The 27,095-nt window shown below is 55.9% G+C and overlaps 3 protein-coding genes across 7 annotated transcripts in view; 1 reads left to right on the forward strand and 2 right to left on the reverse strand.

The window, feature by feature from the left end:
- STXBP1 (syntaxin binding protein 1) overlaps positions 1–27,095 on the forward strand; it is a 775,650-nt gene that overhangs the window by 274,982 nt on the left and 473,573 nt on the right. The gene's annotated exons all lie outside the window — the stretch shown is intronic.
- On the reverse strand, positions 933–11,579 carry ST6GALNAC4 (ST6 N-acetylgalactosaminide alpha-2,6-sialyltransferase 4). 3 transcript variants are annotated; one of them, XM_085009203.1, is made up of 6 exons: positions 11,411–11,527; positions 9,965–10,989; positions 9,344–9,915; positions 4,828–5,240; positions 2,559–2,666; positions 933–1,622 (listed from the first exon to the last, which is right to left on the reverse strand). In XM_085009203.1, the coding sequence occupies exons 3-6, from the start codon at positions 9,734–9,736 to the stop codon at positions 1,433–1,435; spliced, it is 1,104 nt and encodes a 367-aa protein (XP_084865329.1). In that variant the 5' UTR covers positions 9,737–9,915; positions 9,965–10,989; positions 11,411–11,527; the 3' UTR covers positions 933–1,432.
- PIP5KL1 (phosphatidylinositol-4-phosphate 5-kinase like 1) lies at positions 17,497–26,478 on the reverse strand. Of its 3 annotated transcripts, none has more exons than XR_014842179.1 (10): positions 26,364–26,478; positions 25,159–25,362; positions 23,889–23,939; positions 23,540–23,694; positions 23,184–23,308; positions 22,623–22,657; positions 22,478–22,533; positions 21,626–21,738; positions 21,165–21,391; positions 17,497–18,851 (listed from the first exon to the last, which is right to left on the reverse strand). XR_014842179.1 is itself a non-coding variant. In XM_021069432.2 (10 exons), exons 1-10 carry the CDS (start codon positions 26,391–26,393, stop codon positions 18,584–18,586), a joined length of 1,191 nt encoding a protein of 396 aa, XP_020925091.1. In that variant the 5' UTR covers positions 26,394–26,478; the 3' UTR covers positions 17,497–18,583. The 3 variants fall into 3 exon arrangements, 2 of the variants coding, with proteins under 2 accessions (XP_020925091.1, XP_084875637.1); XM_021069432.2 differs by having other exon boundaries at positions 21,165–21,318; XM_085019511.1 differs by lacking the exon at positions 21,165–21,391.

The following is a 27,095-nucleotide window of genomic DNA, read 5'->3' on the forward strand; positions in this document are numbered from 1 at the left end:
AGACTCCCAGGCACAAATGGCTACATGATTTATGAGGTCCAGTGCAGAACGAAAAGGCGTGGCCCCTTGTTAAAAATATATACATATATATGAAGAATTTTAAGTGGCGACAGCAGAACGTTAAGTGTGGGGACCAGGCACTGCACAGATCACACGCCAATGAAGCAGCTGAGCCCCGAAGCTGGAGGCTGGAATCCTAGGGCTCCATCCTGGCACCCTGGCCCTCCATTAGTCCCCTGTCTCCAGGAGAGGGAGGGAGGAGGGAGAAGGGAGGAGGGGTGGTAAAGCAACCCCCCCAACTGTGGGCCCTTCCCAGCACCTCCCTCCACCCCCCACCCTGCCCTGTGCAGGGCCCAGACTCAGGCTCAGCTCTCAGACCTGCGATGGCATCCTGGCTCAGCCCAGTGGCATCACCTCATCTGTAAAACGGGCTAGCACTAACCTCCCCACCCCATCAGGTGGCTGGGAGCTCTGTTTTCCCTTTTCCAACCGAGCAAACCAAAACTCAGAAGAGAGCCCTGGGCCTGCCGTCTGCCTTCCTAGCAGTGTAACCAACTCCTGAATTCATAGGGAATTTAACTCACAAGGCCCTTGGAATTTGACCCAGGACCAGGAAGGCAACACGAGGTGAAAGAATTTCCTCCCACCCTGAGTTGTTTCCTTCCAGGCCCTAAACTCTCCTCCCACACAGTGAAGCGTTGGGAGGGTGGGGGGGTCCCATGGAAGTCTCTGAGCTGGGGCGTTTCCGGGGGCCAAGCACAGCCATGGAGCCGGACTCCCTGATTGGGTGGGGAAAGTGGGTAGGCTCCTGGGCAGATGAAAAGGCCAGAAGCTCAGCTGGCTGCAGTCTGCCCTCAAGGCAACCAGTTACGGGACCGTGGCAGGGAGAGGAGCCCCGATCCCCACCCGGACACATGACAGCACCCTAGAGAGGCTTTCAGAAAACGTTTACCCGTACACTCCAGAGGAGTCACAGTTCAGGGAACCCCAAGCTCTGGGCTGCCCGGACCAGGGCGACCAGCTTGAGACATGTGGCACCAAAGGCAGATCGGGAGGGAGTGTGGAGACAAGGCCCGGGGCTGGTGCATGGTCAGGGTCGTGCTGGTGTGTGGGGGTGCCACCAGTCCCCCCCTCCCAGGGGCAGTGGGGGCAAAGGCCACTGGACAGACTCAGAGGTGGGACGAACCCCGAAAGAAGATTCGGATTACTCGAGGGGCAGGGGGTAGGGAGGAGAGTGCAAAGGTTGCCATGGCCCCCCCTGTCCTCTCCTCTAAGTCTAGAGGCCTGAGATGGCCCCAGGTGTCCCCAGGCCAGAGCAGGAAGGGAGCTTAGGTCCGCCCGGCCTGGGGCAGGAGGCAGGATCCATAAATTAAATGATTCTGGTGGAGTGTGGCTGGCCTGGAGAGGCGCCGCGGCCAGCTGGGCCGTGAGGCTACTGGGTCTTCCAGGAGGGGTGAGCAAACACGATAGGCCTCTTCTTAGCCCAGCGGGAGAACACGGCCTTCTCAGTGATGAAGCGGTGAGCACTGCGGGGCGCCCGCTCGTGCGCCAGGTACATCTGGCACTCGTCCAGCCGGCCCTTCTCGAAGTAGTGATAAGGCACCGAGGGGTGACTCTTCTCCCTGCAGGCAAAGGACCAGGGCCAGGCGTGAGGCACCAGAACTCGCCCGCCTCCCGCCAGACCCTGCCACCCACCACGACACCCCTCAGCAGGTGCTACGGGCCACAGAGCCCCACACCTGGACCCAAGGGAGACCCGGACGGATACGGGAGGGACAGGGCAGCCCCCGGGGATCCCAGAGGCCAGGGTTCGAGCCCTGGCTCTGCCTCTTGCCAGCTGGTTGACTCCAGCCCAAAGACACCCTCCATGGGCCTCAATGATCCATCAATAAACCCGGATGGTGAGTATCTTCTCGGCTGAGACCACGGGTCAAAAAACACAAAATGCCCGGTGCTGAGGTCACAGTGAGGGACTCCTTGTTCCCCATGGCTGGAAGCGGCCAGCCCCAAGCATCTACCTACACCCTGGCCCCGTGTACACGGGCAGCCTGGCCAGGTGCCACGGCAGAGGGCACACAGGCTACTGCCATGTCGCCCACGTGCCCAGTAAAGACGTGCCAAAGAGGACAGAGGATGCAGACATGGGGCCCTTTCTAAACTTGGACCATGTTGAACGGTCATAATATCACAGGGCCAAGCTGACAAGGACTGCATCATTGGTTATGGGATTGTGGTCGGGAGAGGAGCCCCGGCGTTGCGGTAAAGACGGTTGGCCTTCTGGCAGCCGGTTCCCTCTCTAAACTTTCCACAACCTTCTGAGGAAAGGACGATGATTTTCCCTCTTTGACATGAGGAAACGGAGGCACTGGGTGGTGGCAGCCGGGCCAAAGGCCAAGCGGGCAGAGGGGACGTTGGGAGCCAGCCCTGCTCCAAAGGCTGGGCTCCTTCCCACCGGGCACCAGGCCCGAGGGGTGTCTGTGCCTCGGCCACCCACTGGGAAGCCCACACACCCTCCCGCGTGGACAGGGCCCGCGGTGTCCTCGCCCGGCTGGCCTGACCTGCAGTAACTGTCGCTAACCATTCCATAGACCACGATCTCCTGGCACAGCTCCAGGGCGAGAATCATGGTGAACCAGCCGGTGCTGAGAAACGAGCCTGACTGCCTCCTGGCAGAGAGAGGGAAGCAGAGTCAGCCCGGCCGCGTCCCCAGCTCCCCGTGGAACAAGGCGCTGCATGGCAGCCCTGCTCAGCTCTCTCAGGGCACAGCAGGGGTTACCCTCCCTGCCAAGAGCCTCTCACCTTGACCCCCACAGCGGGGCTCGGACGCGGGGGGGAGGCTGGGGAAGGGACAGATGCAACCCAAGGCCATGAGTGGACAAGAGGGAGAGGCGGGGTGCGCATCTGGTCTGTTCAACTGCTGCCCACGTCCCACGCAGGACGTGGGCAACCCCACCCCCAGGGGTGGCGCGGTGACTCTGATCACACCCTCTCCTCATCTGAGGGACCAAGCTCGGGGAGATGGCAGGAGGCAGCAGAGGACAGTTGCTGAGACTGGGGAAGAGGGTTGTGTGGAGTCAAACGGTTCTTCGATTTGAACCCTGAATCCGCCCTGGGCATCAGGTTGGCTCATGAACCTCCCCGAGCCTCAGGGACCCATCTGCAAAGTGGGGATAATTATGGGTGGTTATGGACCAGGCACACGGTCTGCCCAGCTCTGCCCCAAAGCCCAACACCCAACTCAGAGCAAAGGGACCCTGCATCCACCCCAGGCCTCAACTCTCTCCACACAGCAGCGCTGGTTCCTCTCCCAGCCGAGGGCAGCTCCCTTCCACCTCTGCCAGGGGCTGGGGGTGGTTCATTCATTCAAACTGGACACACCTGCCCTGACCAGCGCGAACATGGCTCAACAGAGGGAGTGGCTCGGGGAGCCCTGCTGGGAAGACCGGGAAACACAAAAATAGGATGACGGATGTTGGGAGCGGGGTGCTCCTCTGATGGGGCGGTCGAGGTGACCCGTCCTCCACATTCGAATGTAAGACGTCATTCGTGGGAGGATCTGGGGGAAGAAACGGCTCGTGCAGGGCCGTGCGGATGTCATCGGAGGAGGACCAGACATCCAGAGTGGCTGGAGCAGGGAAACGAAGGAAGATGAGGTCACAGAAGCCAGCGGGGGTGGGGGGGATGGGGCAGATCACGCGGGGCTTGGGGGGGTGGGGGGAGTCTGGGCTTCATTCTCCGTGTGAGGCAGGCGCAGAGCTGCCGTAGGGTCAGGGTAGGGGACGGATGCGATGAATTCACTGGGGCAGTTGGAGCTCAGACCCTAGGAGGTGCTTCAAGAGCAAGGGAGGATGGCAGCCGAGGCCAAGGTGGCACCCGTGGGCATGGAAGGAGATTCAAGAGGCCATTGTACATGGCAGGTGATGAAACAAGAGGACTCAAGGAAAAAGCCCAGGTGTTTGGCTAAAGAACTAGAGTACTTCCTGAGCTTCATTCTCCGTGTGGGGCGGGGGAGGGGGGGGAGCCAGTGTGCAGAGGAGGAGGCAGAGGGCTCTTTGGGGTATGGGAGAATATGAGATCTTACATAAGAGCTTGAATGCAGCGTGCTTAACCCAGTGCCAGGTGCACGAACTGTTAGAGCTTTAACTGTTACTGTCATATCTGGAAGGAACTTCAGAGACCATTTCAGGTGTCAGAGCACCCCCTCCAGAGGGAAGAGCTCCCTGACACTACCTCACAGCATTTTTTTTTTTTTTTTGGCCACATCTGTGGCATGTGGAAGTTCCCGGGCTAGGGATCGAACCCCCACCCGGGATCGAACCCCCACCCCAGCAGTAACCCAAGCCACTGCAGTGACAATGCCAGATCCTTAACCCACTGCACCACAAGGGAATTCCACCATTTGGATTTTTTTTTTTTTTTTTTTTTTTAATGGCCACACCTGCGGCATAGGGAAGTTTCTAGGCTAGGGGTCGAATTGGAGCTGCAGCTGCCAGCCTACATCACAGCTTGCGGGAACACCAGACCCTTAACCCACTGAGCGAGGCCAGGGATCGAACCCGCCTCCTCACGGACACTATATTGGGTTCTTCACCTGCTGAGCCACAAGGGGAACTCCTGGAATTCTTGATCCGTATAATAATTCAGTGAAGGACAGGCCCTCTGATTCCTGACCCCCATCAGAGAACAGGACCACGTCTGCCTCTGTCCCTGCTGACCCCCGAGAGCCTGACAGCGCAGACCCGTGATGGACAAGAGGCTCCTCCAGAAAGCAGCCCCCCGCCACCCCCACCCAGCAGGGAGACCCCAGCCGGCAGGCCCCCAGCTCACCGGTTCTTGCCCGTCTCGTCCTGGAAGACCTGGTCGCAGTAGGCCATCATGCGCTCGGTGAAGGTGTACACCTGCAGGCCTGGGTACATCCTGGTGAGCTGCAGCAGGGCGCGGTAGGTGCGGCCGCCCAGCTCGCGGTCCATGTGCCTGCCCTGCCCCCACACCACGTAGAGCGTGTCGCGGGCCTGCTGGAAGTAGTGGGAGTAGTTGCGCAGCAGCAGTGGCACGCTCGTGTGGGAGATGACCCGCAGGGTGCTGCGCCGACCCACGTCCGCCTCGAAGCCCACGGTGGGCGCCTGGTTCATGCGCAGCACGCACTCAGCACCGTCGATCTCGGCGCCCAGGCCCGAGCCCAGCATCTGGCCCGAGCTGGACACCACGGCACAGCTGCGGCAGGGCTCTCGGACCAGCGGCTGCAGGGGGAAGAGGAGAGAAAGAAAAAGAAAGTCACGCCTGGGCGCACAGCTTCCACCCCCCGCCCCGACCCAGGAACTCGGAGCCCCCCAACCACACCTAACACCTGTATCAGCTCCCAGTCTTTTTGTTTTGTTTTGTTTTTGGCTTTTTGTCGTTTCTAGGGCCACTCCCGCAGTATATGGAGGTTCCCAGGCTAGGGGTCTAATTGGAGCTGCAGCACAGCAACACGGATCCCAGCCGTGTCTGCAACCTACACCACAGCTCAGGGCAACACCAGATCCATAACCCACTGAGCAAGGCCAGGGATCGAACCCGCAACCTCATGGTTCCCAGTCGGATTCGTTAGCCACTGAGCCACGATGGGAACTCCAGCTCTGAGCCTTTATCAACACATGTTGCAGATGAGGGAACCGAGGCTGAGCAGATGGAATGACTTTCCCAAGGTCGTACCAATAACAAGTGGCAGAGCTAAGGTTGTGTGTTCAAAGCCCCCTGCTTCCCCATCTGCCATATTCTTGGCCTGGTCTCTATTGCTGAGGCCCTAACAGGCCCCACATCAAGGTTCCGTATTAGGGTTACTGAAGCAAATATTTAGAAAGCAATTAGAGTGGTGTTTGGCACAGACTGGGTGTCATGTATGTGTTTGTTGGGTAAATATGAACCTCAGCTCTTCAGAACCACCCTTCGGTCACTCTCTCTTCTGCCTGGGTTCTGCTCACACCATCCCAGTTTATAAGTAAAAGTAGTCTTTAGGGCCCACGACAGTTTTGGGAGCCTCTAACTCTGAGCCTGAGTCCTGGCTCTGCTCCTTCCTAGCGGTGTGGGGTTAGGCAAATCACTTTTGCCTCTCTGAGCCTCAATTACCTCATCTGTAAAATGGGGATGAAAATAGCATCTATGGAGTTCCCGTCATGGCTCAGCGGAAACAAACCCAGCTAGTACCCATGAGGATATAAGTTCAATCCCTGGCCTCGCTCAGTGGGTTAAGGGTTCGGCATTTCCATGAGCTGTGGTGTAGGTCACAGACGTGGCTTGGATCCTGCGTTGATGTGGCCATGGCATAGGCCGGCAGCTACAGCTCCGATTGGACCCCTGGCCTGGGAACTTCCATATGCCACGGGTGTGGCCCTAGAAAAGGCAGAAAGACAAAAAAAAAAAAAAAAAAAAAGGAACCAGCGTTACTATGAGCAGTGGTGTAGGTCCAAGATGCGGCTCAGATCTGGCATTGCTATGGCTGTGGTATAGGCCAGCAGCTGCAGCTCCAATTTGACCCCTAGCCTGGGAACTTCTATATGTCGAAAGTATGGCCTTAAAAAGATAAAAAGACCAAAAAAGAAAGAAAGAAAGAAAGAAAGGAAGGAAGGAAGGAAGGAAGGAAGAAAGAAAGAGAAAGAAAGAAAGAAAGAAAGAAAGAAAGAAAGAAAGAAAGAAAGAAAGAAAGAAAGAAAGAAAGAAAGAAAATAGCATCTCCTTAACCAGGTTGTAAGGATTCAATTAAAAGTGCCTGGAGGAGTTCCCTGGTGGCTCAGTAGGTTAATGGCCTGGTATTGTTGCTGCTCTGGCTTGGGTCGCTGCAGTCGGATCAACCCCTGGCCGGAGAACTCCTGCTTGCTGTGGGCACAGCCAAAAATAAAAAAAAATAAAAGTGCCTGGAGAGTGATCAGCACAGACCAAGGGCACGATAAGGGCCCAACCCCTACCTTGTTATCCCCCCCAAAGCCAACAAGCCTGCAAACATTCACTGGGGGTCAGGGCTCCCCAAAAAGGACTTGCTCCTTAGCCCAGGCCTCCATGCTCTTCTGGGGGAACACAGGTTTACAGACGCCTGTAAAGGTTATGGGAACATTCGTTCTAGTCAATAAAAGACACACTGTCGGAAGCCGCTCAGGGACATTTTCTGTCTGACATAAGGTTGATTTAAGAACTCATAGCCCTGGACACCTGCTGTCTAGCACGGGGGAATGGACTCGATAGTCTGTGATAACCTATATGAGAGTGGCTATGTGCATATCTATCACTCTGCTGTACTACAGAAATTAACACAACACCATAAATCAACTCTACTTCAATACAATTTTCCTTTTTTTTTTTTTTTTTTCGTCTTTTTGCCTTTTCTAGGGCTGCTTCTGTGGCATATGGAGGTTCCCAGGAGAGGGGTCAAATCGGAGCTGTAGCCACCAGCCTACGCCAGAGCCAGCCACAGCAACGCGGGATCCGAGCGGCGTCTGCAACCTACACCACAGCTCACGGCAACACCAGATCCTTCACCCACGGAGCAAGGCCAGGGATCGAACTCACAACCTCATGGTTCCTAGTTGGAGTCATTAACCACTGAGCCACGACAGGAACTCCAGCTCTACTTTAATAAAATTTTAAAAAGTCAATCAACTGTACGTTCATAAAAAATATTTAAAAAGGAAGAAAGAAAAAAGAAAAACAGCCGGTCATGTGGGTGGGGGCTGGGGGCAGAAAAGAACCCATAGCTCCATTTTCCACGCCCCAGTAAGAAAGAATAACACAGTCTCATTCTGCCCTCCGTTTGAGCCTGTCCTGACAAACTGGGTCTGTTCAGATCCAAAGTCACCACCAGCCCCGGGAGGTGTTCTGCTGGTCCTGCAGAGGGTGTTCAAGATACTTCGCTGATCCTTCATTTATAAAAATCAGCCCTTTTAACATTCAAAACATATTTTCTGCTTCTCTTCACAAACTCAGAGGATCTGGCCACCCTGGGCCCACGTCCCCATGAGATCTGACTGTCTGAAATGAACACCGGCCATGACTATGGAAAATAGGGCAGCGTCCACCCAGCCCACCTCACCATTTGTCCCACCTAGCCAAACCTGTGTGGCACTTAAGTGTGTCCCCACCCTGCCCCAGCCGTTTTCAAATCTTGATCAAAGATTTACACAGCACCTGTCCCTCACACTGTCCATGGATCATCGAGTTGAAACTTCGAAGCAACCCGACCGAAGCAGGAACCTCCTTTTTCAGGTGAAGCAACAGAAGCTCAGAGGAATGAAGACCTGATCCAGGTCTCCAAGCCAGGGTCCCGGATCGCCCCTCCCTGTGAGCAACACTCAGGAAGCCACCAAACTCAGAACTGGAAGCCTCCTGCACTGGGCAGCACTGGCGCTGGGCGGGGCGGGGGGAGGGTGCCTTTGAATGGAGCTGCTGGAATCAGGGTACAAGGTATAAAGTGCCCTGAACCTCACCAGGCAGAGCAAGGAGGTGGAAGTGGCTGCCGTGGGGCAGGGGGCTCAGCTATCTTGTCACCCCTGAGCTCCACTGTCCTTGTCTCTCCTACAGGGAGAGCTCTGCGACTGAGGCTGACTTTTTTTTTTTTTTGGTTGCACCCCCAGCACATGGAAGTTCCTGGGCTAGGGATTGAACCTGCGCCATAGCAATAACAATCCGGATCCTTTAACCACGAGGCTGCCAGGGAACTCCTGATGTGACTTTTATCTGTGCCATCGGTATCCCCAGCAGGGATCAACACCAATACATACTTGCTGGACAAAGAGATGGTGGGCAGACAGTTAAATGTACAGGTGCACAGGACGCATGTATGACCCTCTGGGATGACATCTGTGGCAGTTCCAGGTGGCCGCCCTCTCTGACTCACCTGTTTTATCCCAGCACCCAGCAGAGAGCAGCCAGGTGATATTTGTTGAATTAAAAAAAAAAAAAATCTGGAGTTCCCATCGTGGCTCAGAGGAAATGAATCTAACTAGCATCCATGAGGACGTCAGTTTGATCCCTGACCTCACTCAGTGGGTTAAGGATCTGGCTGGCGTTGCTGTGGCTGTGGCGTGAGCCAGTGGCTACAGCTCCAATGGGACCCCTAGCCTGGGAACCTCCCTATGCCAACCTCCAGATGCGGCCCTAAAAAGACAAAAAAATAAAAAAACTTCCTCTTAGAACTTGGGCCTCAGAGAGGTGAAGCCACTGGTCAGCTGGTAAGCAGAGGAGCCAAGCCCAGGGTCCAGGATGGCCTGCCATGAACTCAGTTCACACTGCCCCCTAGAGAGCCGGGGTGGGGGGGGCATACCCTGGCAGCCTGGGCTGGGCCTGCCCCCGACATGGTGCCCCGTCAACTCACCTTCCCATCTGGCACACTGCTGTATCCACTGAAGTGCAGGGGCCCCGGCACAGTGGGCCTGGAGTTGATGGAGAGGTGGGGGTCCAGGCAGAGGGCCAGGCAGAAGGGCAGGCAGGCCCAGCAGCACAGCAGGATGTAGAAGCCAGAGAAGCCCAGGGAGCAGAGGATGATGAAGAGGAGCCGACCCTGGGGGAGACAGTGGTTATGGGGTGGGAATGGGGGGCCCTGGGATCCCGGGAGGCTTCTGTGGGGGATGGGCAGGGGGAGTGCACACCCTGGCTCCGTAGTTTCCAGCGCATCAGCAGAGTCCACAGTTTCTGTGAACCAGGACTTCCTCTGGGCTGCCAGGCTCAGAGCACATGGGCCCGAGATGAGCCTTATTATTCTTCTCATCTAGATAAGGAAATCAGTTTGGGGAGAAATGTGTCACTCAAAGCTCAGGGGAAGATGGCTGCAGAGTGGGGCCTTGAAATCTCGCTGCAAAGCCCGTGCTCTTAACCAGAAGCTAAGGTGCACTGTGCTGGGCCACGTTGGTTACCACCTGGGTCTCTGGTTTCTAATTCTCTTGCAGCCTGCCCAAGGCACAGGTCCCTCTGCACCCCTCAGAAACTACCTAGCAGCCTGCCCAAGGCACAGGTCCCTCTGCACCCCTCAGAAACTACCTAGCAGCCAGCTGGGGCTTTTTGAAAATTAGAGGCAAGGGAGTTCCCGTTGTGGTGGAGCGGAAATGACTCTGGCTAGTATCCATGAGGATGCGGGTTCGATCCCTGGCCACACTTAGTGGGTTAAGGATCCAGCGTTGCCGTGAGCTGTGGTGGAGTTCGCAGACACAGCTGGGATCTGAGTTGCTGAGGCTGTGGCACAGGCCGGCCGCTGGAGCCCCAATACGACCCTTAACCTGGGAACTTCCATATGCCGTGGGTGAGGCCCTAAAAAGCCAAAAAAAAAAAAAAAAAGAAGAAAAGAAAAAGAGAGAAAATTAGAGGTAAAAAAAGCAGCCCCCATCACTTCCTGCCAGAGACCCACCCTTTTCTGCCCACAAGCCACTTCAGTTTCTAAAAATAAATCTGCAGGCCAGCTGCATGGAGGAAGGGGGTTCAGCCCCTGAGGCCCCAGGCTGTGCCTGACACCTGGTCCCCTGCCCACAGGGGACCCAGAGGCCTTGATTCAGGCAGCTGTGGCTGACTCCTCACAACAGCCAGGGCTTTCTCCAGGGGCTGCTGAGTAAAGTCAAGGGCAGCTACACTGAACTTTCCCAACATATCCCCTCCCAGGCAGATGCTCACCTGGGTGACCTTGGGGACACTCACAGGAGGCAGTGTATTATCTGTATTTTACAGCAAAGAGGAGCAAGGCACTGAAATCAGAGAGAGAATGCCACTTGCCTGGGCCACACAGCCTGCCTGATCAGGGACGGACTTTGAGGCCAGCCTGCCCTTCTCCTCTGAGCCGCGGAGTCAGAAGGGACAGTCAGTTCTGGGGTGGGAGGGGCTTCTGAGGCTGCTGTGCCAGAAGCCACCTCTGAGTCCCCTGTGAGCCTTCCCCCTTCCTTCACTTACCGGAGGCTTCATGCTGTCGCTGCTACTCAGCAGGCTGGTGGCTGCTGCCTCCAGGGATCAGGCCGGGAAGGGACCGGAGCCGGGGACCTGCCAAGAGCCAGAACCTCAGAGTTGGGTCCCAGGCCTCTGAGGAAACTGGCCAGAGAAACTGAGGCAGGAGAGGGTACAGGCCAGAGTCAAGGCAGATGGCTTCTGGGAATCAAATGCCTTAAAGTCCCCAAACACGGGGAAGCAGTGTCCCCATCCTAAAGGAGCTAGAATCGGTGACCCTTGGGAAGTCCCTGCCAACCCAGGCGCCATCGTGCAGATGGAGAAGGAGGCGGACACGGGGAGACCTCGGTTCAAGGTCACCCACGGAGTCTGGGTCAGAGAGAACCAGGAGCCTGGAGCCCCGACTCCCATCGCATCGTTCCTATTTCACCAACGGAGAGGCCTGGGGCGGGACAGGACGAGGGATTCCCACCCCACTCCCAGATTCCACCGCCCCTCTCCCCGGCCGGGCGCGAACCTGGAGGGCGGCTTGGGACGGGCCGGCTGCTCCCGATCCGCTGCTCGGAGCTCCATGGCCCGTGAGCCGGACTGCCGGACTGGAAGCCGGAGCCCCGGGGCGGAGGCGGCGCGGCGCGGCAGCTTCTGGAGGCTGGAAGCCGAACCAGCACCGCCGCCGGGGCGGGGCTTGCGGGGACGGGGCGGAGACAGGCGCGCTAGGGGCGGGGCGAGGGACGTGAGCGGCGGCGGCGCCGAGGCGGCCAGGACCCGGGACCCCGCCTCAGCCGCGGGGGGCGGAGTCTGACCTCCCGCATCTCCCCTCTTCCGCGCTCCCGCGCTTCGCCCAACCTCCTACGGGGGATGGGAGTAGGTGGGGCGCAGAGGGAAAAAACAGCCTGGAGGGTGTCGGAACCTCTGCCCCGGTTCTCCGGCCACCGGACTGGAGTTTCTTCTCCATTTCGGAAGCCGGCGAGGGTAGGGTGGGGGTTAAGCGGGGTTTTAGGGTCAGGCGGCCCCGGGTATCAAGATAGTAGGGTTGCCAGATTTAGGAGGTAAGATAGAAGATGCTCACTTATATTGGAATTTCAGAAACAGCCAATGCCCATAATTATATGAAAAAAATCTGAAATCTCACCGTAACTGGGCGCCCTGTGTTTTCTCTGGCAACCTTACCTGCACCACCTCTGACGGCGTGACCTTCACCTTGAAACTGACAGTATTAAGGGCCTGAACCTAGCCAGAACACAGGTTGGGACTTGAACCCACGTGCACCAGGGGACTCGAACCCAGCCTGAACCTAGACTGGGACTTGAACCCAAGGTTTGGGGGTCTTTTTTTTTGGTCTTTTTGACATTTCTTAGGCCGCTCCTGCGGCATATGGAGGTTCCCAGGCTAGGTAGGGGTCTAATCGGAGCTGTAGCTGCCAGCCTACGCCAGAGCCCCAGCAACGCGGGATCCGAGCCGCGTCTGCGACCTACACCACAGCTCACCGGCAGTGCCAGATCGTCAACCCACTGAGTAAGCGCAGGGATCGAACCTGCAACCTCATGTAAACCCACGGTTTTAAATTAGAATCCCTCATTCTGTGTCTGGACTCACTGAGGCTGAGAAGGAATTCAACCTCAAGGTTGAAAGAACTCAGCCAGAGACAAAGTGATAGGCAAGAAATAGATTTATTAGGATAGGACGCTTTGGAGAGATGGAAGCTCTGCCTCCAGGATCTGGTGCTTTTATCATCCAAGGGGAGTTGGGGTTGGAAAAGCCCGCCTCTTCCTTTCTGGAAGTAGTAGCTCCTCCTTAGTAAGGTGTGGATTCAAATCCGCAGAAGGGTGGTCTTCAAATTCTTGCCCTTGGTCTGAATATGCCTGCAGGCCTCATCCCATCCCCCACCCAACGACCTGAGGCCGTTCTCAAGGCTCCACTAATGCAGCAAAGCTGCCTTGTTCCCGATAGCTTTTGTGAGCAATTGATTTACTTACAGGATCTCCCCTAAGTTTCCCTCATTATCCGTGGTCCTTTATTGGGATTTCTAAAAATACCTGTGTTCACCCCATCCCTATCAACATGAGCGTCAGTTTCTCCCCTCTGTGCAGTGGGGATAATAATAGCGCACACATCCCAATGAGACAGTGCAGCCGGGGGGACACATGGCAGAGCCAAGATCCAAACCCTGGGCTGTCTCACTTTGGAGCCAGGGCTCTGACCACTTACTTTTCCCTTCTCAAACGCCTGTGTTTTGTGGCAGGGCCCAGTGGTAAGACCAGGTGAGAATCAGACGACTGGGGAATACACAGAACAGAGCCAGTATTTGATTTACTTATTTGTTTTGCTTTTCCAGGCCACACCCTCGGCATATGGAGGTTCCCAGGCTAGGGGTTAAATCAGAGCTGCAGCTGCCGGCTTACACCACAGCCACAGCCACCGGGGATCCAAGCCTCATCTGCGACCTACACCACAGCTCACGGCAATGCCGGATCCTTAACCCACTGAGCGAGGCCAGGGGTCTAACTGGCGTCCTCATGGTTCCTAGTCAGGTTCATTACCAAGGCACCGCGGCAGGAACTCCCTGCAGTATTTAATTTACAAGTCACTTGGTTTACTGCACACAATTAGTGTACAACACACATGAGTCAAAGTAAGAACAATAGAAAAGGGGATTAAAAAAAACACTCCAAGTAGTTTGGGAAGGTGGCGTCTCAGCACAAGTGAGCACTGGGCTCTGGTTCAGCTGACTGGGACTCATGACAAAGGTGAGTGGGAAGGAAAGACACACTTGCTTCTGCTCCAACAGAGCATCTGTGTGGAAGAGCTCTCAGCAGCGTGGAGTCTTCCAACAAAGATCTTCAAGTAGCTCAGCTCTGCGATCTCATTTTAAGGGAATCTGCCTGTAGGGTATAACATGATGCCCCCAAGGGATCTCATCTCGATCTGTCACTCTTTCTTCACCAGTAAAGTCTTTCCTGGGAAGCAAATCCCTTATCTAAGGCAACACTCTTCATTTATGACCCTCAGAAAACGCACAGTCCTGTATTGGACCGTTCACAACAACCAATATGGAAGTTCCCATTGGCCACTGGGACTCCATCTTTGAATTGCTAAGCTTAAATCCGATGAGTTTCACACAAGATGAGTAAGAATCATAGCACCAAAGAAATCATGGCATAACAGCCCCCTTTTCAAAGTGTCCTCCAATTCAAAGCCAGCTCAGTGTAGGGTCCCTGCAGGTGCTGAAATGTGTCCCATTTGAAGGCTCACATGGATCCCTCAGGAATTTAAGACTCAAGTGTGTTCTGGGGCCAGAAAGGTTTGAAGGGGCAGATACAAGGCAAGAGGGAGGGGTGGGCCTGCAGTGAGGTGGAGAGCATACTTCCCATCTAAACTGTTTTTTTGGGGGGGGGCGGAGTTCCCACTGTGGCTCCATGGGTTAAGGACCCAACGCAATGTCCATAAGAATGCCTTGCTTAGTGGGTTAAGGATCTGACATTGCCACAAGTTGTGGTGTAGCTCAAGGAGGTAGCTCGGATCCTGAGTTTCTGTGGTGTAAGCTCTGACTGCAGCTGCAGCTCCAAATTGACCCCTAGCCAGGGAACTTCCATATGCCACGGGTGCAGCCAAAATAAATAAATAAATAAATAAAACCCTCCTCATAGACTCAGCCCCAAGGGGAAAATGTGATACCTTCCCTATGGATTCACTGATCACCCACAAAGGCTAGGGAAGTGACAATTCCTTCCAAAGGGAGGCAAATCCCTGCTGGCTAGGACCCCATGGAGACAGGGACGTACCCATATGTCCTAGGCTCCCAGAGGAGATAAAGCTGTCACATCCACCATGGAACTGACTCTGGGTCATCCCATAGCCTCAAATGAAGCTCTTCAACTTGGTTTTGGCAAAAGTCCTCTCTCCTTACCCTGATCTGCAAGTCCCTGCGCGGTCTGAACACCTGCCTCCTCAGTCACCATCCACCCACCCTGGCTGCCGTTCTGATCCTCAATCTTGATGCGCTCCTTCCTGCCTCAGGACCTTTGCACTTGTCACATCCTCTGCCTGGACTTGTCTATTCACATGGCCAGCTCTACTTGTCATTCAGCTCAAATATCCTCAGAAAGGCTCTCGCCAGGTCCTCTACCCTACATCACAGCCCCATCCCTCTTGTCCCACCTTGATTTATTTTTTTCACGGTACTTGTCAATGTGTATTAACTGGCTTTCCTGTTTGCGGTCCACCTGCCCATTAGCCTCTAGGATCCACTTGTGTTCTCAGGGCATTTCCAACACCTGCGCAAATGTCTTTGTTGTTGTTGTTGTTGTCTTTTTAGGGCCACATATAGAGGTTCCCAGGCTAGGGGTCTCAACAGGGCTTTGGCTGCCAGCCTATGCCACAGCCGCAGCAATGCAGGATCCCTGTGTCTGTGACATACACCACAGCTCGTGGCAACACCGGATCCTTAACCTCCTGAGTGGGGCCAGGGATCAAACCACGTGCTCATTCATGGCTACTAGTCAGGTTCATTACCTTTGAGCCACAGCAGGAACTCCCAAATGTCTTTTTTTTTTTTTTTTTTTTTTTTTTTTTTTTTGGCCAAACCTGAAACATGTGGAAGTTTCCCAGCCAGGCATCAAACCCAAGCCACTGCAGTAACAGGGCCAGATCCTTAATCCGCTGCACCACAAGAGAATCCCTAGATGGTTGCGGGTTCGATCCCTGGCCTTGCTCAGTGCGTTAAGGACCTGGCATTGCTGTGAGCTATGGTGTAGGTCACAGACGTAGCTTGGATCCTGCGTTGCTGTGGCTCTGGTGTAGGCCAGTGGCTACAGCTCCGATTAGACCCCTGGCCTGGGACCCTCCATATGCCGTGGGAAGCAGCCCTAGAAAAGGCAAAAAGACCAAAAAAAAAAAAGTGAGAATCTCTAGATAATGTCTGTTGAATGAGCCACTTAGAAGAGCCAGGAGGGAGTTCCTGTGTGGCTCAAGGGTAACAAACCCAACTAGCATCCATGACGATTGGGGTTCGATCCCTGGCCCTGTTCAGAGGGGTAAGGATCTGGCATTGCCACAAACTGCAGTGTAGGTTGCAGACACGGCTCAGATCCTGTGTTGCTGTGGCTGCAGCTGCAGCTCCGATACGACCCCTAGCGTGGGAACTTCTGTATGCTGTGGATGCAACCCTAAAAAGACCACAAAAAAAAAAAAAGAAGAAGAAGAGCCAGGAGTCCTGGGCCCCATGAGACAATGGACAAACCACTTTCCTTCCAGGCTCAGCCCTGCCTCAGCCCATTGCCAGATACCCAGGTGGAGAGGGAACGGGCCATCCCTCTCTGTGAGCGTAGGGACCCAACTCAGCCCTGTCGGATCCAGACCCCAGGGAAATATAGGGCCAAACCCGAGTTTCCTGCCATGCTGCCCTTCCACCACAGACTTTCCATGACCCACCCACTTCTCTAGTGACGACCTTACCACACTCTATGTCTCAACTTCCTGCTGAGCCAGAACGAGAAAAGCTCTGTGGTTTGGGCCCGCTCAGAAAAGTTGAGTAATCGCCCAGCGTCCCACAGACGGCTGGGGGTGAGGTCAATTATACACATATTCCAGGAACCCGCACTCCAGCCCTGCACCCTGAGACTTCCCTTTCCAGAGTTCCTGCTGTGGTACTGCGGTAGAAGGATCTGGTGGTGCCACAGCTGTGGCTTGGACTCGATCCCTGACTATGGAACTTCCATATCCTGGGGGTGCTGTGGGCAAAAAAAAAAAAAAAAAAAAAAAACCCAGCGGAAATGATCACAACATTGTAAATCAACTACTTTTCAATAAAACTTTTAAAAATGAAAGAAAAAAACATGGAGTTCCTGTCGTGGCGCAGTGGTTAACGAACCCGACCTAGCAACCATGAGGTTGAGGGTTCGATCCCTGGCCTCGCTCAGTGGCTTGAGGTTCCAGCGTTGCTCATGAGCTGTGGTGTAGGTTGCAGACATGGCTCGGCTCCAGTGTTGCTGTGGCTGTAGACCGGCAGCTACAGTTCCGATTAGACCCCCTAGCCTGGGAACTTCCATATGCCATGGGTGCAACCCTAGAAAAGACCAAAAAAAAAAAAAAAAAAAAAAAAGAGAGAGAAAGAAAAAATTTTCCCTTTCCTCTCCCTACTCTACCAGCAATTTCCCCTCATTTTCTCTGAAGGTCAAGGGCAGAGCAGTGTTGGATGCAACTGAGTGGCTACCCTAAGGTCTGGAGTCATCCAGTCCTGGGGGCCAGCCCCCTCCCACCACACTGCCCCTCCCCCTACACCCTGAACAGCAACCATGGTGCAATATTATCCTCAAAAGCCAGGCTCTCTTTTTCCCCAGATCTTTGCTGTGTCCTCGGCCTGGGACCCACTCAGGGCTGCTTCTGATTCTTCTGGTCTCAGTTCAGAAGTGAGAGTTCCCACCCCATCAAATAACGAGGTAGGGGCTCCTTCCCTGAGTCCCACGTCCCCATGTTCCTTCGCAAGGCTTTGTCACACCAGGTTGCTTTTGTCACTGTCCCCCAACTGTGAGTTCTGTGGAAGTGGAATCTAGGTATCTTGCTCCACCCCAGGCCCCCATTTCCCAGCAGAGGACCTGTCGCATAGCAGGTGCTCAATAAATATTTAATGAGTTAGATATTTCCATTTTAAAGATTAGACCACTGAGGCACAGAGAAGTTTAGCACCTTGTCCTGGTCACACAGCCAGGTCCCAAAGAAGCTCTAGAAGAAAGGCCCACTTGGCCACGATCTGACTGGCCGGGGGTCAGAGGGAAGGCTGGAGTTTCCTGGAGGAGGGAGAAGGAATGACCAGGGGCTAGGCAGGCAATTTGCTTCTCTGCTTCCGGTGACATCTGTGTGTCCACGTCGCCTGGTCTGACCACAAACCTCTGCTCCCATGTCATAGATGATAAAAGTGACACCCAGAGGCGGGCAGATCTTATTCAAGGTCAATAGTGGACCCCAATCTAATGCATCCCAGTGCTGCAGGACGGCCTCAATACCCCACTTGCATCCGTAGAGGAGCAGGAGGGAGGGGGGCCACCCCAGCCTGAGGCCAGTGGGCCCTGCCTGAGCCAGGGGCAGAGGATTGGGAGGCCTGGCTTCTCGGGCCACTTACCAGTGCAAAACCCCCTTAAAGTCTCTGGACTGCAGTTTCCCCATCTGGACGACAAGGGGGCTGGGCTGGAGCTTTCAGATGCCCTCCTTCCCCAATGAAGATAGGGCTGCAGAAGCTGGTGTGTAAGAATACACGCTCCTGAGTTCAAAAGGTATATTGAGCCCCAACCCATGCACCCTGTCGGCATGGATTGGCCGTTCCCACATCTGTGTGCCTGAGGCTTATGAGGTCAGATAAACTGGGCGGCTGGTTGCAGCATTTATTGCTGAATGATCTTACTCAGTCCCTTCACCCCTTAAGCCTTCATTTCATAGCTGTAAAAAAAAAATGAATATTAACTTTTTTTTCCCGAAGATTAAATGAGCTAACACAGGGGAGTCCTTGGCACGATGCCAGGCACAGCATCGCCATCAAAAGGAGTTCATCATATTAACTAGGGGGATGCTGCCCTCAGGAGGCCAACGGGAGGAACAGCAGGCAAGGGGAGCCTGACCCTCTGCCCAGGCCAGGCTGGAACTCGCATGCCTGGCATGCGCCCATTGTCCAGGTGGGAAGAGTGTGGTCGGACGCTGGTCACTCGGTGTGCGCCTCTACCCACTGGCAGAGGCGACGGGCGTAGCGAGCCGGGCTGACGGTGGAGAAGGTCCGGCCCGGATAGCACAGCGTCTTCCATAGGTGCTCCAGCCGCTTGCGAAGCCCGTAGACCGTGGCGAGATCCACAAGCCCCAAGAAGTAGCGCTGCTCCGGCCCGTCCAGGATGTGTAGGGCGTTGGGTGCGTCGGGCAGCAGCCGGCGGTTCTGGGCTTCCACCTCCTCGGGGCTCTGTACCCCTTGCATAGACCTGGGGGCCGACAGAAGAATGAGGTTACTGCTTCCTCCAGGGAGCCCCAGCCAGTGGACCCAGTGCCCCAGCCAGTGGACTCAACATGCAGCTGAGTACACTGCAGTAGATGGTCTAAAGCTGCGCCGTTCATTAGGCAGCCGCCAGCCAGCCACGCTCGCCACCAAGCACTTAAATGTGGCCAGTCCCAATTTAGATGCGCTCAATATAAACGTAAAATACATACTGAATTTCCAAGACAGTATGAGATTACAATGTAAAATACTCAAAAATGTTTATATTGATTAGATGATGAGATTGTAAGTTTGGATGTCTGAAGTCAGTGAAATATACATTAAAATTATTTTTGCAAGTTCCCATGGCAGGGCAGTGAAAACGAACCCAACTAGGAACCATGAGGTTGCGGGTTCGATCCCTGGCCTCCCTCAGAGGGTTAAGGATCTGGCGTTGCCGTGAGCTGTGGTGGTCAGCAGCTACAGCTCTGATTAGACCCTTAGCCTGGGAACCTCCACATGCTGTGTGTGTGGCCCTAAAAAGACCCCCCAAAAATTATTTTTATCTATTTCTTTACTTTTTAAATTTTTTAAAAAAGATCTTCTTTGTGTGTGAGTGTGTGAGTGTGTGTGTGTGCACATTTTGTTGTTTTGTTTTGTTTTTAGGGCTGCACCTACAGCATATGGAAGTTCCCAGGCTAGGGGTCTAATCAGAGATGCAGCTACCAGCCTATGCCAAAGCCACACCAGATCTGAGCCGCATCTCTGACCTATGCTGCAGCTTATGGTAACGCTGGATTCTTAACCCACTTAGGGAGGCCAGGGATCAAACCCGTATCCTCACAGGCACTACGTTGCATTCTTGACCTGCTGAGCCATGATGGGAACTCCTAAAGTGCTTGTCTTAATCCCTGAGTGATTCTTTCTTTAAAAAAATGCTTTTATTTTATTTTATTTTATTTTATTGCTTCTTAGAGCTGCACCTGCAGCATATGGAAGTTCCCAGGCTAGGGGTCAAATCGGAGCTACAGCTGCTGACCTACACCACAGCCACAGCCGTGCATCTGGATCTGAGCCGTGTCTGTGACCTACACCACAGCTCATGGCAACGTTGGACCCTTAACCCACTGAGCGAGGCCGGGAATCAGACCTGCATCCCACGGATACTAGTCAGGTTCATTTCTGCTGCGCCACAGTGGGACCTCCCAATCCCTAAGTAATTCTGTTTAACCACAAGGTGAGTCTTGGAGGATTGAAATCCGAGTAGTTAACCCAATACTAACAGGAATTCTCGGAAGATGCTGTACAACTTCTCCTTTCTCTGAGGCTCAGTTTTTCACACCTCTGAAATGGGAATGGACCCACCCTCTCAACGACGTCCTGGGTCAGCATGCAAGGATGGACAGCATGCAAGGGGAAGGCAACACGACGGGAGCTCTGGCTGTAGTGCAACAGGATTGGCAGCATCCCTGCAGCACTGGGACACAAGTTGGGTCCCCAGCCCCTGGTTGGGTCCCCAGTGGGTTAAGAACCCAGCATGGCCATAGCTGCACTGTAGGTCGCAACTGCGTCTCGGATCTGACCCCTGGCCTGGAATTCCAAGTGCCGTGGGGTGGCCAAAAGAGAAAAAAATAATGAGGACGAGAACATGACAATGGCGCCAATGGTGGTGACCTCAGTGTCCTCACGTGGAATGACTGGCTGAAGTGGTAAAGGCTTTTTCTTTTTTTTCTTTTCTTTTTTTTTTTTTTTTTTTTTTTTGTCTTTTTCCCATTTCTTGGGCTGCACCCGTGGCATATGGAGGTTCCCAGGCTAGGGGTCGAATCGGAGCTGTAGCTGCCAGCCTACACCCAGAGCAACGCGGGATCCGAGCCGTGTCTGCAACCTACACCACAGCTCATGGAAACGCCGGATCCTTAACCCACTGAGCAAGGGCAGGGATCGAACCCACAACCTCATCGTTCCTAGTCAGATTCGTTAACCACTGAGCCACGACGGGAACTCCGGCAAAGGCTTTTTCTAGAGCCAATTAAATAGGTCTGAAGCCTCCAACAGCTCCACATCCCCTTCTGGAAAATGGGCCGAATCTTCAAATCAGCCCTGAAGCCCTTGTCCAATTAGATCTCACCTGTTCTTTTCCCTGCTGTAGTCCACCCGTGCCCACTGCCCCCGCCTGCCCACCAGGCTTCCCCAGCCCTCCACCGTCCACACACACGTCACTTTGCAGCCTAAGAGCCTTTGCCTGTGTTCCTCCACCTCGCGGTCTGTCTTTTCCATGCTCTCATCACCTCATCCTTGCTGTTGCCTCTGGGGGGCCCACCTGGCTGTGCGGAAGATGAGGCTACTGCCCAGGCCCTTCTCATCCTCGTGGAGGTGCTGGAAGGCCATCAGAAGGCTGTAATCCAGCACGTTGAGCTCCCGGAGGAAGGCGGTGTCCAGTTCCATCTGGCGGAGGAGCCAGCTCCGCTGGGGCCCTGCCGGAGCATCAGTGCCCCCACCTGAGTGCTCGTCGTGCGCCAGGCAAGGTGCTGAGGGCTCCACACGCATCTGCCCCAGGAGGGCAGGGATCATTACTGTCCCATGTCACAGACGAGGAAACTCATCTGTAAGTCGCCTCAGTCACCTGGCTAGAAAGTTGTGGCGCTAGGATTCAGGATTCTCTGCCTGACTCCAGGATCTGGGCTCTTAATGACTCAGGAAGAGAGTGGTTCCAGGGACCCCCTTCCGACCTGACTCTAAATGGAGGAAGACTAGACAGGGACTGACCCCCCCTTGGCTCACCCAGGTTGATGGTTTTGTCCTGAAAGTTGAGGTCTTTCAGCACCAGGACAAGGGGGCTGCCCTCAGGGACAGGCTCCACCCAGCGGCTCACCTCGCAGCCTTTGATGTCATACCTGCGGGGGCAGGCGGGGTGGGGGGACAGAATTCAACGTTATACACACCTGAGATATACAAGGACTCTCACAAGGGAATAATAAGGAACAAGAGCCTCCACTGTGTGCTGTTCAGTCCGCAGCACAGCCCAATTCCATTGCTGTCCCCATGTCAGAGATGAAGAAAAAGGCTCAGAAAGGTAGCTTCTTTCCCCCCCAAGACCACACCGTGAGTGCAAGGCAGAGCAGGACTTCCAACTGGGGCCCTTCAATGCCCAGTCCAGGCTTTCCTCCTGCCTGGACCTGTCTCTTGGCACAGCTATCCCTGGGGTATCCCAGACACAGGGGTCCAGCCCTAGAAGCAGCACCAGAGGACACGAGGAAGTCCGTGGCCCTGGGGGAGCATCACTGTGGAGCTTTCGGGCAGAGGCAGGGCTAGGAGGCTCGGCTGGCCATGGGCAATCAGAGGCTGGATTCGAACCCCTGCGCCGCAAAGAGCTGCTGAGTGGCTTTCCCCTCCTCGGTTCCTCATTGACAAAATTGGAACGACAAGGACACCTCCCGCTCAAAGACGATAATGAGCGCCAAGCGCCCCCTGCATACTGAGTGCTCAAGAGATGCTGATCGTGGGTATCGACCCGTTAGGAGATCTTGGGAACATCCTTTCTCACTGGACCTCGGTTTCACGATCTATTTATTAGGTGAGGGTGCTTCAGGTGGCACATTCGGGGGGCGCCCGGGCCCTGGGAGGCAGACTCACCTCTCGGAGATGCGGCCGGTGGGGTAGAAGACGTTCTGCATGATGATGAAGTATTTCTGGGGAGGGGGGTAGGGAGTGAGGGAGGACAGGCTCTCACCCGCCAGCCGCCCCCTCCGGCCCGGCCCCCTCGCCTCGGCTCACCCACCTTCTTTCCCCGGGCCACCCGCAGGCTGTGCACTCCTGAAAGGGGAGAGGGCTCCAGGTGAGGGGACCCAAACTTGGCAACCCGGGGTCCCTTCCGCCCCTGTCCCATTCCAGGCCACGCCTCCTTCTTGAGATCTGCCGCATCCCGAGCCTTCAGGCCACGCCCCCGGGGCCCCTCCTCATCTTGGGGCGGGGTCTCAACTCGACTGTTCCCTAGATTTAGCCCCCGAGACGCCGCGTCCCCAGGCCCGGCTCTGCCCACATAACCTCCTCCCAGGAGTGTCCAATCCCAACCTCGCCCCCTTGGGGCCCCGCCCCAGGTACTGGTCCCGCCCACCGATTCCCCCGCCCCTCCTACCTTGCCTCTAGGACCCGCCCCCTCACTGTACACTCCCCCCAGCTGGCCCCGCCTCCCGTCCAGTCCCCTCCACCCTGCTCGGGCTCAGGTCCCTCCCTCCCCGGATCCTGGAACCGTCCCACACCCTGGCCCCCTCCCCTTCTCGTTCTCTGTCTTCACCCCTCCCCCGCGCCCCGCTGTCCTGGGTCCCTGGGTCCCTCGTACCCAGCAACCGCGCCAGCAGTGAGTGTGGGTGCCGCTGCAGGTGCTGCACGTAGCGGGGCAGGTGGGTGAGCAGCGCCCGCACCTCCCGGCGCCTCTGGGTCTTTAGGAAGAAGCGCTGGTCGTGGCTGGGGCGGGAGAGGGAGAGGTCACTGACCAGGCGGGGCAGGGGGCCGCCTCCCCACCGCCCTCTTGCCTCCCGCCCTCGGCCGCAGTCTCTCCCCTCCTTCTGACCTCTGTCTGGCCCTGACGCTCCCTCATCTGGCCATTCATTCCATCTTTCTACCAAGCTTCCCCTTCCACCTCCGACCAGACTCCTACTCTACCCCACCCCTGCCCCACCCCTGGCGCCAGCTCACGACAGGAAGAAGCTGGCCTTGCTCTTGGAGGTGCTGAGGAACTGCAGGTAGGGGCCTCCGGGTCCCAGCGAGGCCTGATAGTCCTCCTCTGCCAGCCCTAGGGAGCGCCGCAGTCGCGCGAAGGCAGGGCCAGCCAGGGTGCCCAGCTCGAAGCCCTGCGAGGAGGAAGAACAGCCCCAAGAGTGTCCGTGGGTCCAGGCGTGTGCAGTTGGCCCTAGGGCAGAGGGTCGGGGAAAAGCACACCAATCCTGCAAGGCCCGGGGTCGTAGGTTCCTCCCGCTGCATAGACGGGGAAACCGAGGCGGAGAGGAACACACTCCCTTCCTTGCAGCAGTCTTGGGCTTCCTACCTCGTGAACCTGGGTCAGGACCTCTGCGAAATCCTCCTCCGTGGGCAGGCCCTGGAGCAAAGAGCAGAGGGGCTTACAGAGAGTCTCAGGCACCCACTGCCAGTGCAGGGGCTCCAAGCCACCTGCACCTGGCCTCACCCTCTTCCCCCATTCGATTCTCCCAGTGCGTGGGGACCACACCGGGTGCTCCGGAGTGGCTAGCCCTCGCAGAGCTGGAGGGAGGATGACAGTGACCTGAGGCAGGTCTTAGGTGTGTCCCATCCACAGTTGGGTCCCTAGCACCAGCCTCTGAGTTAAAGCCTGCCACATGCGCCCCGGCCCGTGTTGGCCAAGTGCCACCGGGTGCCCTCCCAGTATATGGGGCTGGACTTGAAGCCTGGGAACTCAGCCTAGCAGGAGCTACTAGTGCCTGATTCAGCCTGGGAGGAGCAGGATCTGAGAAAGCTCCCTGGAGGAGGTGGCCCCTAAGTTGAAATCTGAAGGGTAGTGGAGAGGAGAAGCAGGGGGCTCACCAGGAAGGGAAGGAGAGCCCAGGCGACAGACGTGGGGAAGGGAGGGGTGGATTGGGAAGGAGGCTGGACAGTCGGCCCTTGTGCTTGAGCCAGCGGGACCCTGAGGCCATGTTGTATTGGGGCACTGGGGAGCCATGGAAGATTTTCAGCAGGTGGAGAGAGTTAAAGGACTCCTGCACTCTCCCTGGACCTCTAGGTCCCTGTGCCAAGACCTAGCTCAGGGGATGTGGTCACTCTATGCACACGTGTGCACACACACAAACAACACACATGCTCACCCAGGGCCCGTCCAGCTGCTGAGCTTGCAGTGGGCGACCCTTTCTGCTGAGCCAGCCTGGCTCCAGCCTGAACTCCGGGGAGGATGGGCCAGGCTGATGGGGTGGGGGTGGGGTCCCTTCTCCACCTTACACCCTGGCAGAACTGGGAGGGCTTGAGACCAAGGAGTCAATCCTGCCTCCCATTATACAGATGGGGACACTGAGGCCCAGAGAGAGGCAGAGGCCCATCTAGAATCACACAGCAACCACCTGGGTCAGAGTGGTTCCTCACACTCCCAATGGACCCTGGGCTTTCTGGCTTCACGGTTTCCTGGCTTCAGCCCCCACCCAAGAATGTCCCTCCCTTCCTGCACAAAGCCCCTGCCTTCCTCCGCTTCTAGCCTGCTCTGATCCCCAGCCCTGCAGCATTAACGGGACAGGGCAGCAGCCCGGCCTTGCTGTCAGTGCTGTGGAGGTGCATGGGAGAGACTGGCCACTCACCGTGGGCGGATGGTCCATGGACACTTGAATGGCAGCCCACAGCCCTGCCTGCATCATACACGTCAGTGGGTGCAGCTCATGCTCTGGGCCCACCTCAAACAGGCCCAGGCGAGACTGCCTTTCTCGTAGACGCCAGAGGAGGCCACGGCGGCCAGAGCTTGAGGTGGAAGCTCTGCATCCAGCCTCCGGGGAAAGAGCCAGGACCTGGGGTGGGAGGCACCAGAAGCAATGAGCAGGTGGCAGCATCCTGCAGGGGAAAGATCCTGCTGGGAGTCCCACAGACAGTGCTTGCCAGCTCTCCCCTCATCTCTCTCTGCCTCAGTTTCCTCGGCTGTAAAACGCAGATAAAGCTGGTACCCATCTCACTGGGTGTTGTGAGGGGATGGTGCCTGGCAGGCGATCAGCACCCAAAATAGTGATGGTTATTATTTTTGGGGGTAAGATTTTAATTTTTTTCTATTATAGTTGCTTTACAATATTCTGTGAATTTCTTTCTTTCTCTCCCTTTCTTTCCTTTTTTACTTCCTTCCTTTCTTTTTTGTTTCTTCCTTCTTTTGTAAGAGTGATGGTTATTATAATCAGTGTGTAGAGCATTCCTTCTGCAGCCAAGCCTGGTCCAGGACTGACTGACTCTTCTCAGCAGCTGTGTAACCTTAGCTAAGTCACTAACCTTTCTACATCTCGTTTTCTCATCTGTAGAATGGGAACTATAATAACTCCTTCATGGCAGGTAGTAACTGTTGTTGCTGTTGAGTTTGAGCTCCTTGCACAGAAACTCTTCATAGTAGGAGCTGTGATGTCAGTGATTCAATAATTTATTCCGCTCGCCTTTGCCAAGTTTCTCCAGCCCAGTGAGGAGGGTCAGTAAGAAGCTGAGATCATAGCTGCTGACCCGTTAGCAGAGAGAGCACCCACCATGTGCCCAGCACTGGCTGAGAGCTTGACCTCCTAACAGCCTCATGAAGGAGAAGCTTTTATGACCGTCTCCATTTTCTCCGAGAGGAAACTGAGCAAGTTCTCGGGGAACACCCGCCAGACTCCCCGCATCAGACCTGCGGCCCCATGTGGGGCGTGTCCCAGTCCCGCCCAGTGCAGGACCCCTGCTGGGCTTGGATGGGGGTGTGTCCGCCCCGCACGGGGAGGGGCGGCCCGGCCCTTGCCCTCCAACCCTTTCCTTTCCTGTCCTCTCTAGGGTCTGCACCTACCTCGCGGGGCCCCGGGCTCGGTGCGGCCATCGCCCCCGCAGCAGCTTCTCGGGCACTGGCCGCGTCCCCCGCCGCCCGGCAGCCCGGCTGCAGGAGCCAGGCCCCGCCCCTGCTCCTGAGCTGACCAATCGCGTAGTGCAGGTCCCGACTGCACCCAATCCGAGAGGGGGCGCGGGCGCTCGCCTGCAGGTTCCGCCCCTGAGGCTGCAGCATCCTTCGGACCGCGGTACAGGGCGGGGCGGGGCCGCTGAGCGTTCGTTGGGGTCCCGGAGTTGGGGAGTGGGGAGGTTTGCAATTCCCTTCCTGGGTCGGGGGACTCGGGTCTCGGAGCGCTCGGGGAGGCGGGTAACCCGAGTCTAGTCCAGCCCACTCCGGTGTGACATTCCCCCCTATCGTTCTTTTTAGGGTGAGGAAACTAAGGTACAGAGAAAGAAGTGACTACCTCCAGGTCACACAGGAAGTCGGGGGAATGCGTTCATTCAACACTTATTTTGAACACTCACTATGGGCTAGGAGCAGCGTAGGCCGGGGGGAATTTAATGGTGGCTGAGAAGGAGGAACACAGCTGCCAGCGTGAGCTTTTAAAAGCATAAATCAGATGATGTCACTCTCCTGCTTAAAGTTTCCAGTGGCTTCCCACCGCACTGGAACTCCAAACGTCTCGACTTGGCGTTAGGCTCATCTGTCTACTGCCAGTCCTGTCTCAGATCACTCTCCCTACACCCAGCACAC

The sequence above is a fragment of the Sus scrofa genome, chromosome 1 (assembly GCF_054392235.1).
Source record: "Sus scrofa isolate SSC_HxYL_T2T_F1_AM1 chromosome 1, Sscrofa_HxYL_maternal_Yorkshire_Landrace_v2.0, whole genome shotgun sequence".
Taxonomy (NCBI): domain Eukaryota; kingdom Metazoa; phylum Chordata; class Mammalia; order Artiodactyla; family Suidae; genus Sus; species Sus scrofa.

Bases quoted from the DNA above. Each gene is read 5' to 3' on its own strand.
- ST6GALNAC4 (XM_085009203.1), bottom strand. From the start codon at position 9,736: ATGAGAAGAATAATAAGGCTCATCTCGGGCCCATGTGCTCTGAGCCTG. The intron at 2,667-4,827 runs GTGAGCTGGGGG...TCTCTCTGCCAG, and splicing joins GACGAGACGGGCAAGAACCG to GAGGCAGTCAGGCTCGTTTC. The intron at 1,623-2,558 runs GTCAGGCCAGCC...CTTTGCCTGCAG, and splicing joins GTTAGCGACAGTTACTGCAG to GGAGAAGAGTCACCCCTCGG.
- PIP5KL1 (XM_021069432.2), bottom strand. From the start codon at position 26,393: ATGGCCGCACCGAGCCCGGGGCCCCGCGAG. The intron at 23,940-25,158 runs GTGAGTGGCCAG...TCTTTGCTCCAG, and splicing joins CCATGGACCATCCGCCCACG to GGCCTGCCCACGGAGGAGGA. The intron at 22,658-23,183 runs GTACGAGGGACC...CTCCCCTTTCAG, and splicing joins ACTGCTGGCGCGGTTGCTGG to GAGTGCACAGCCTGCGGGTG.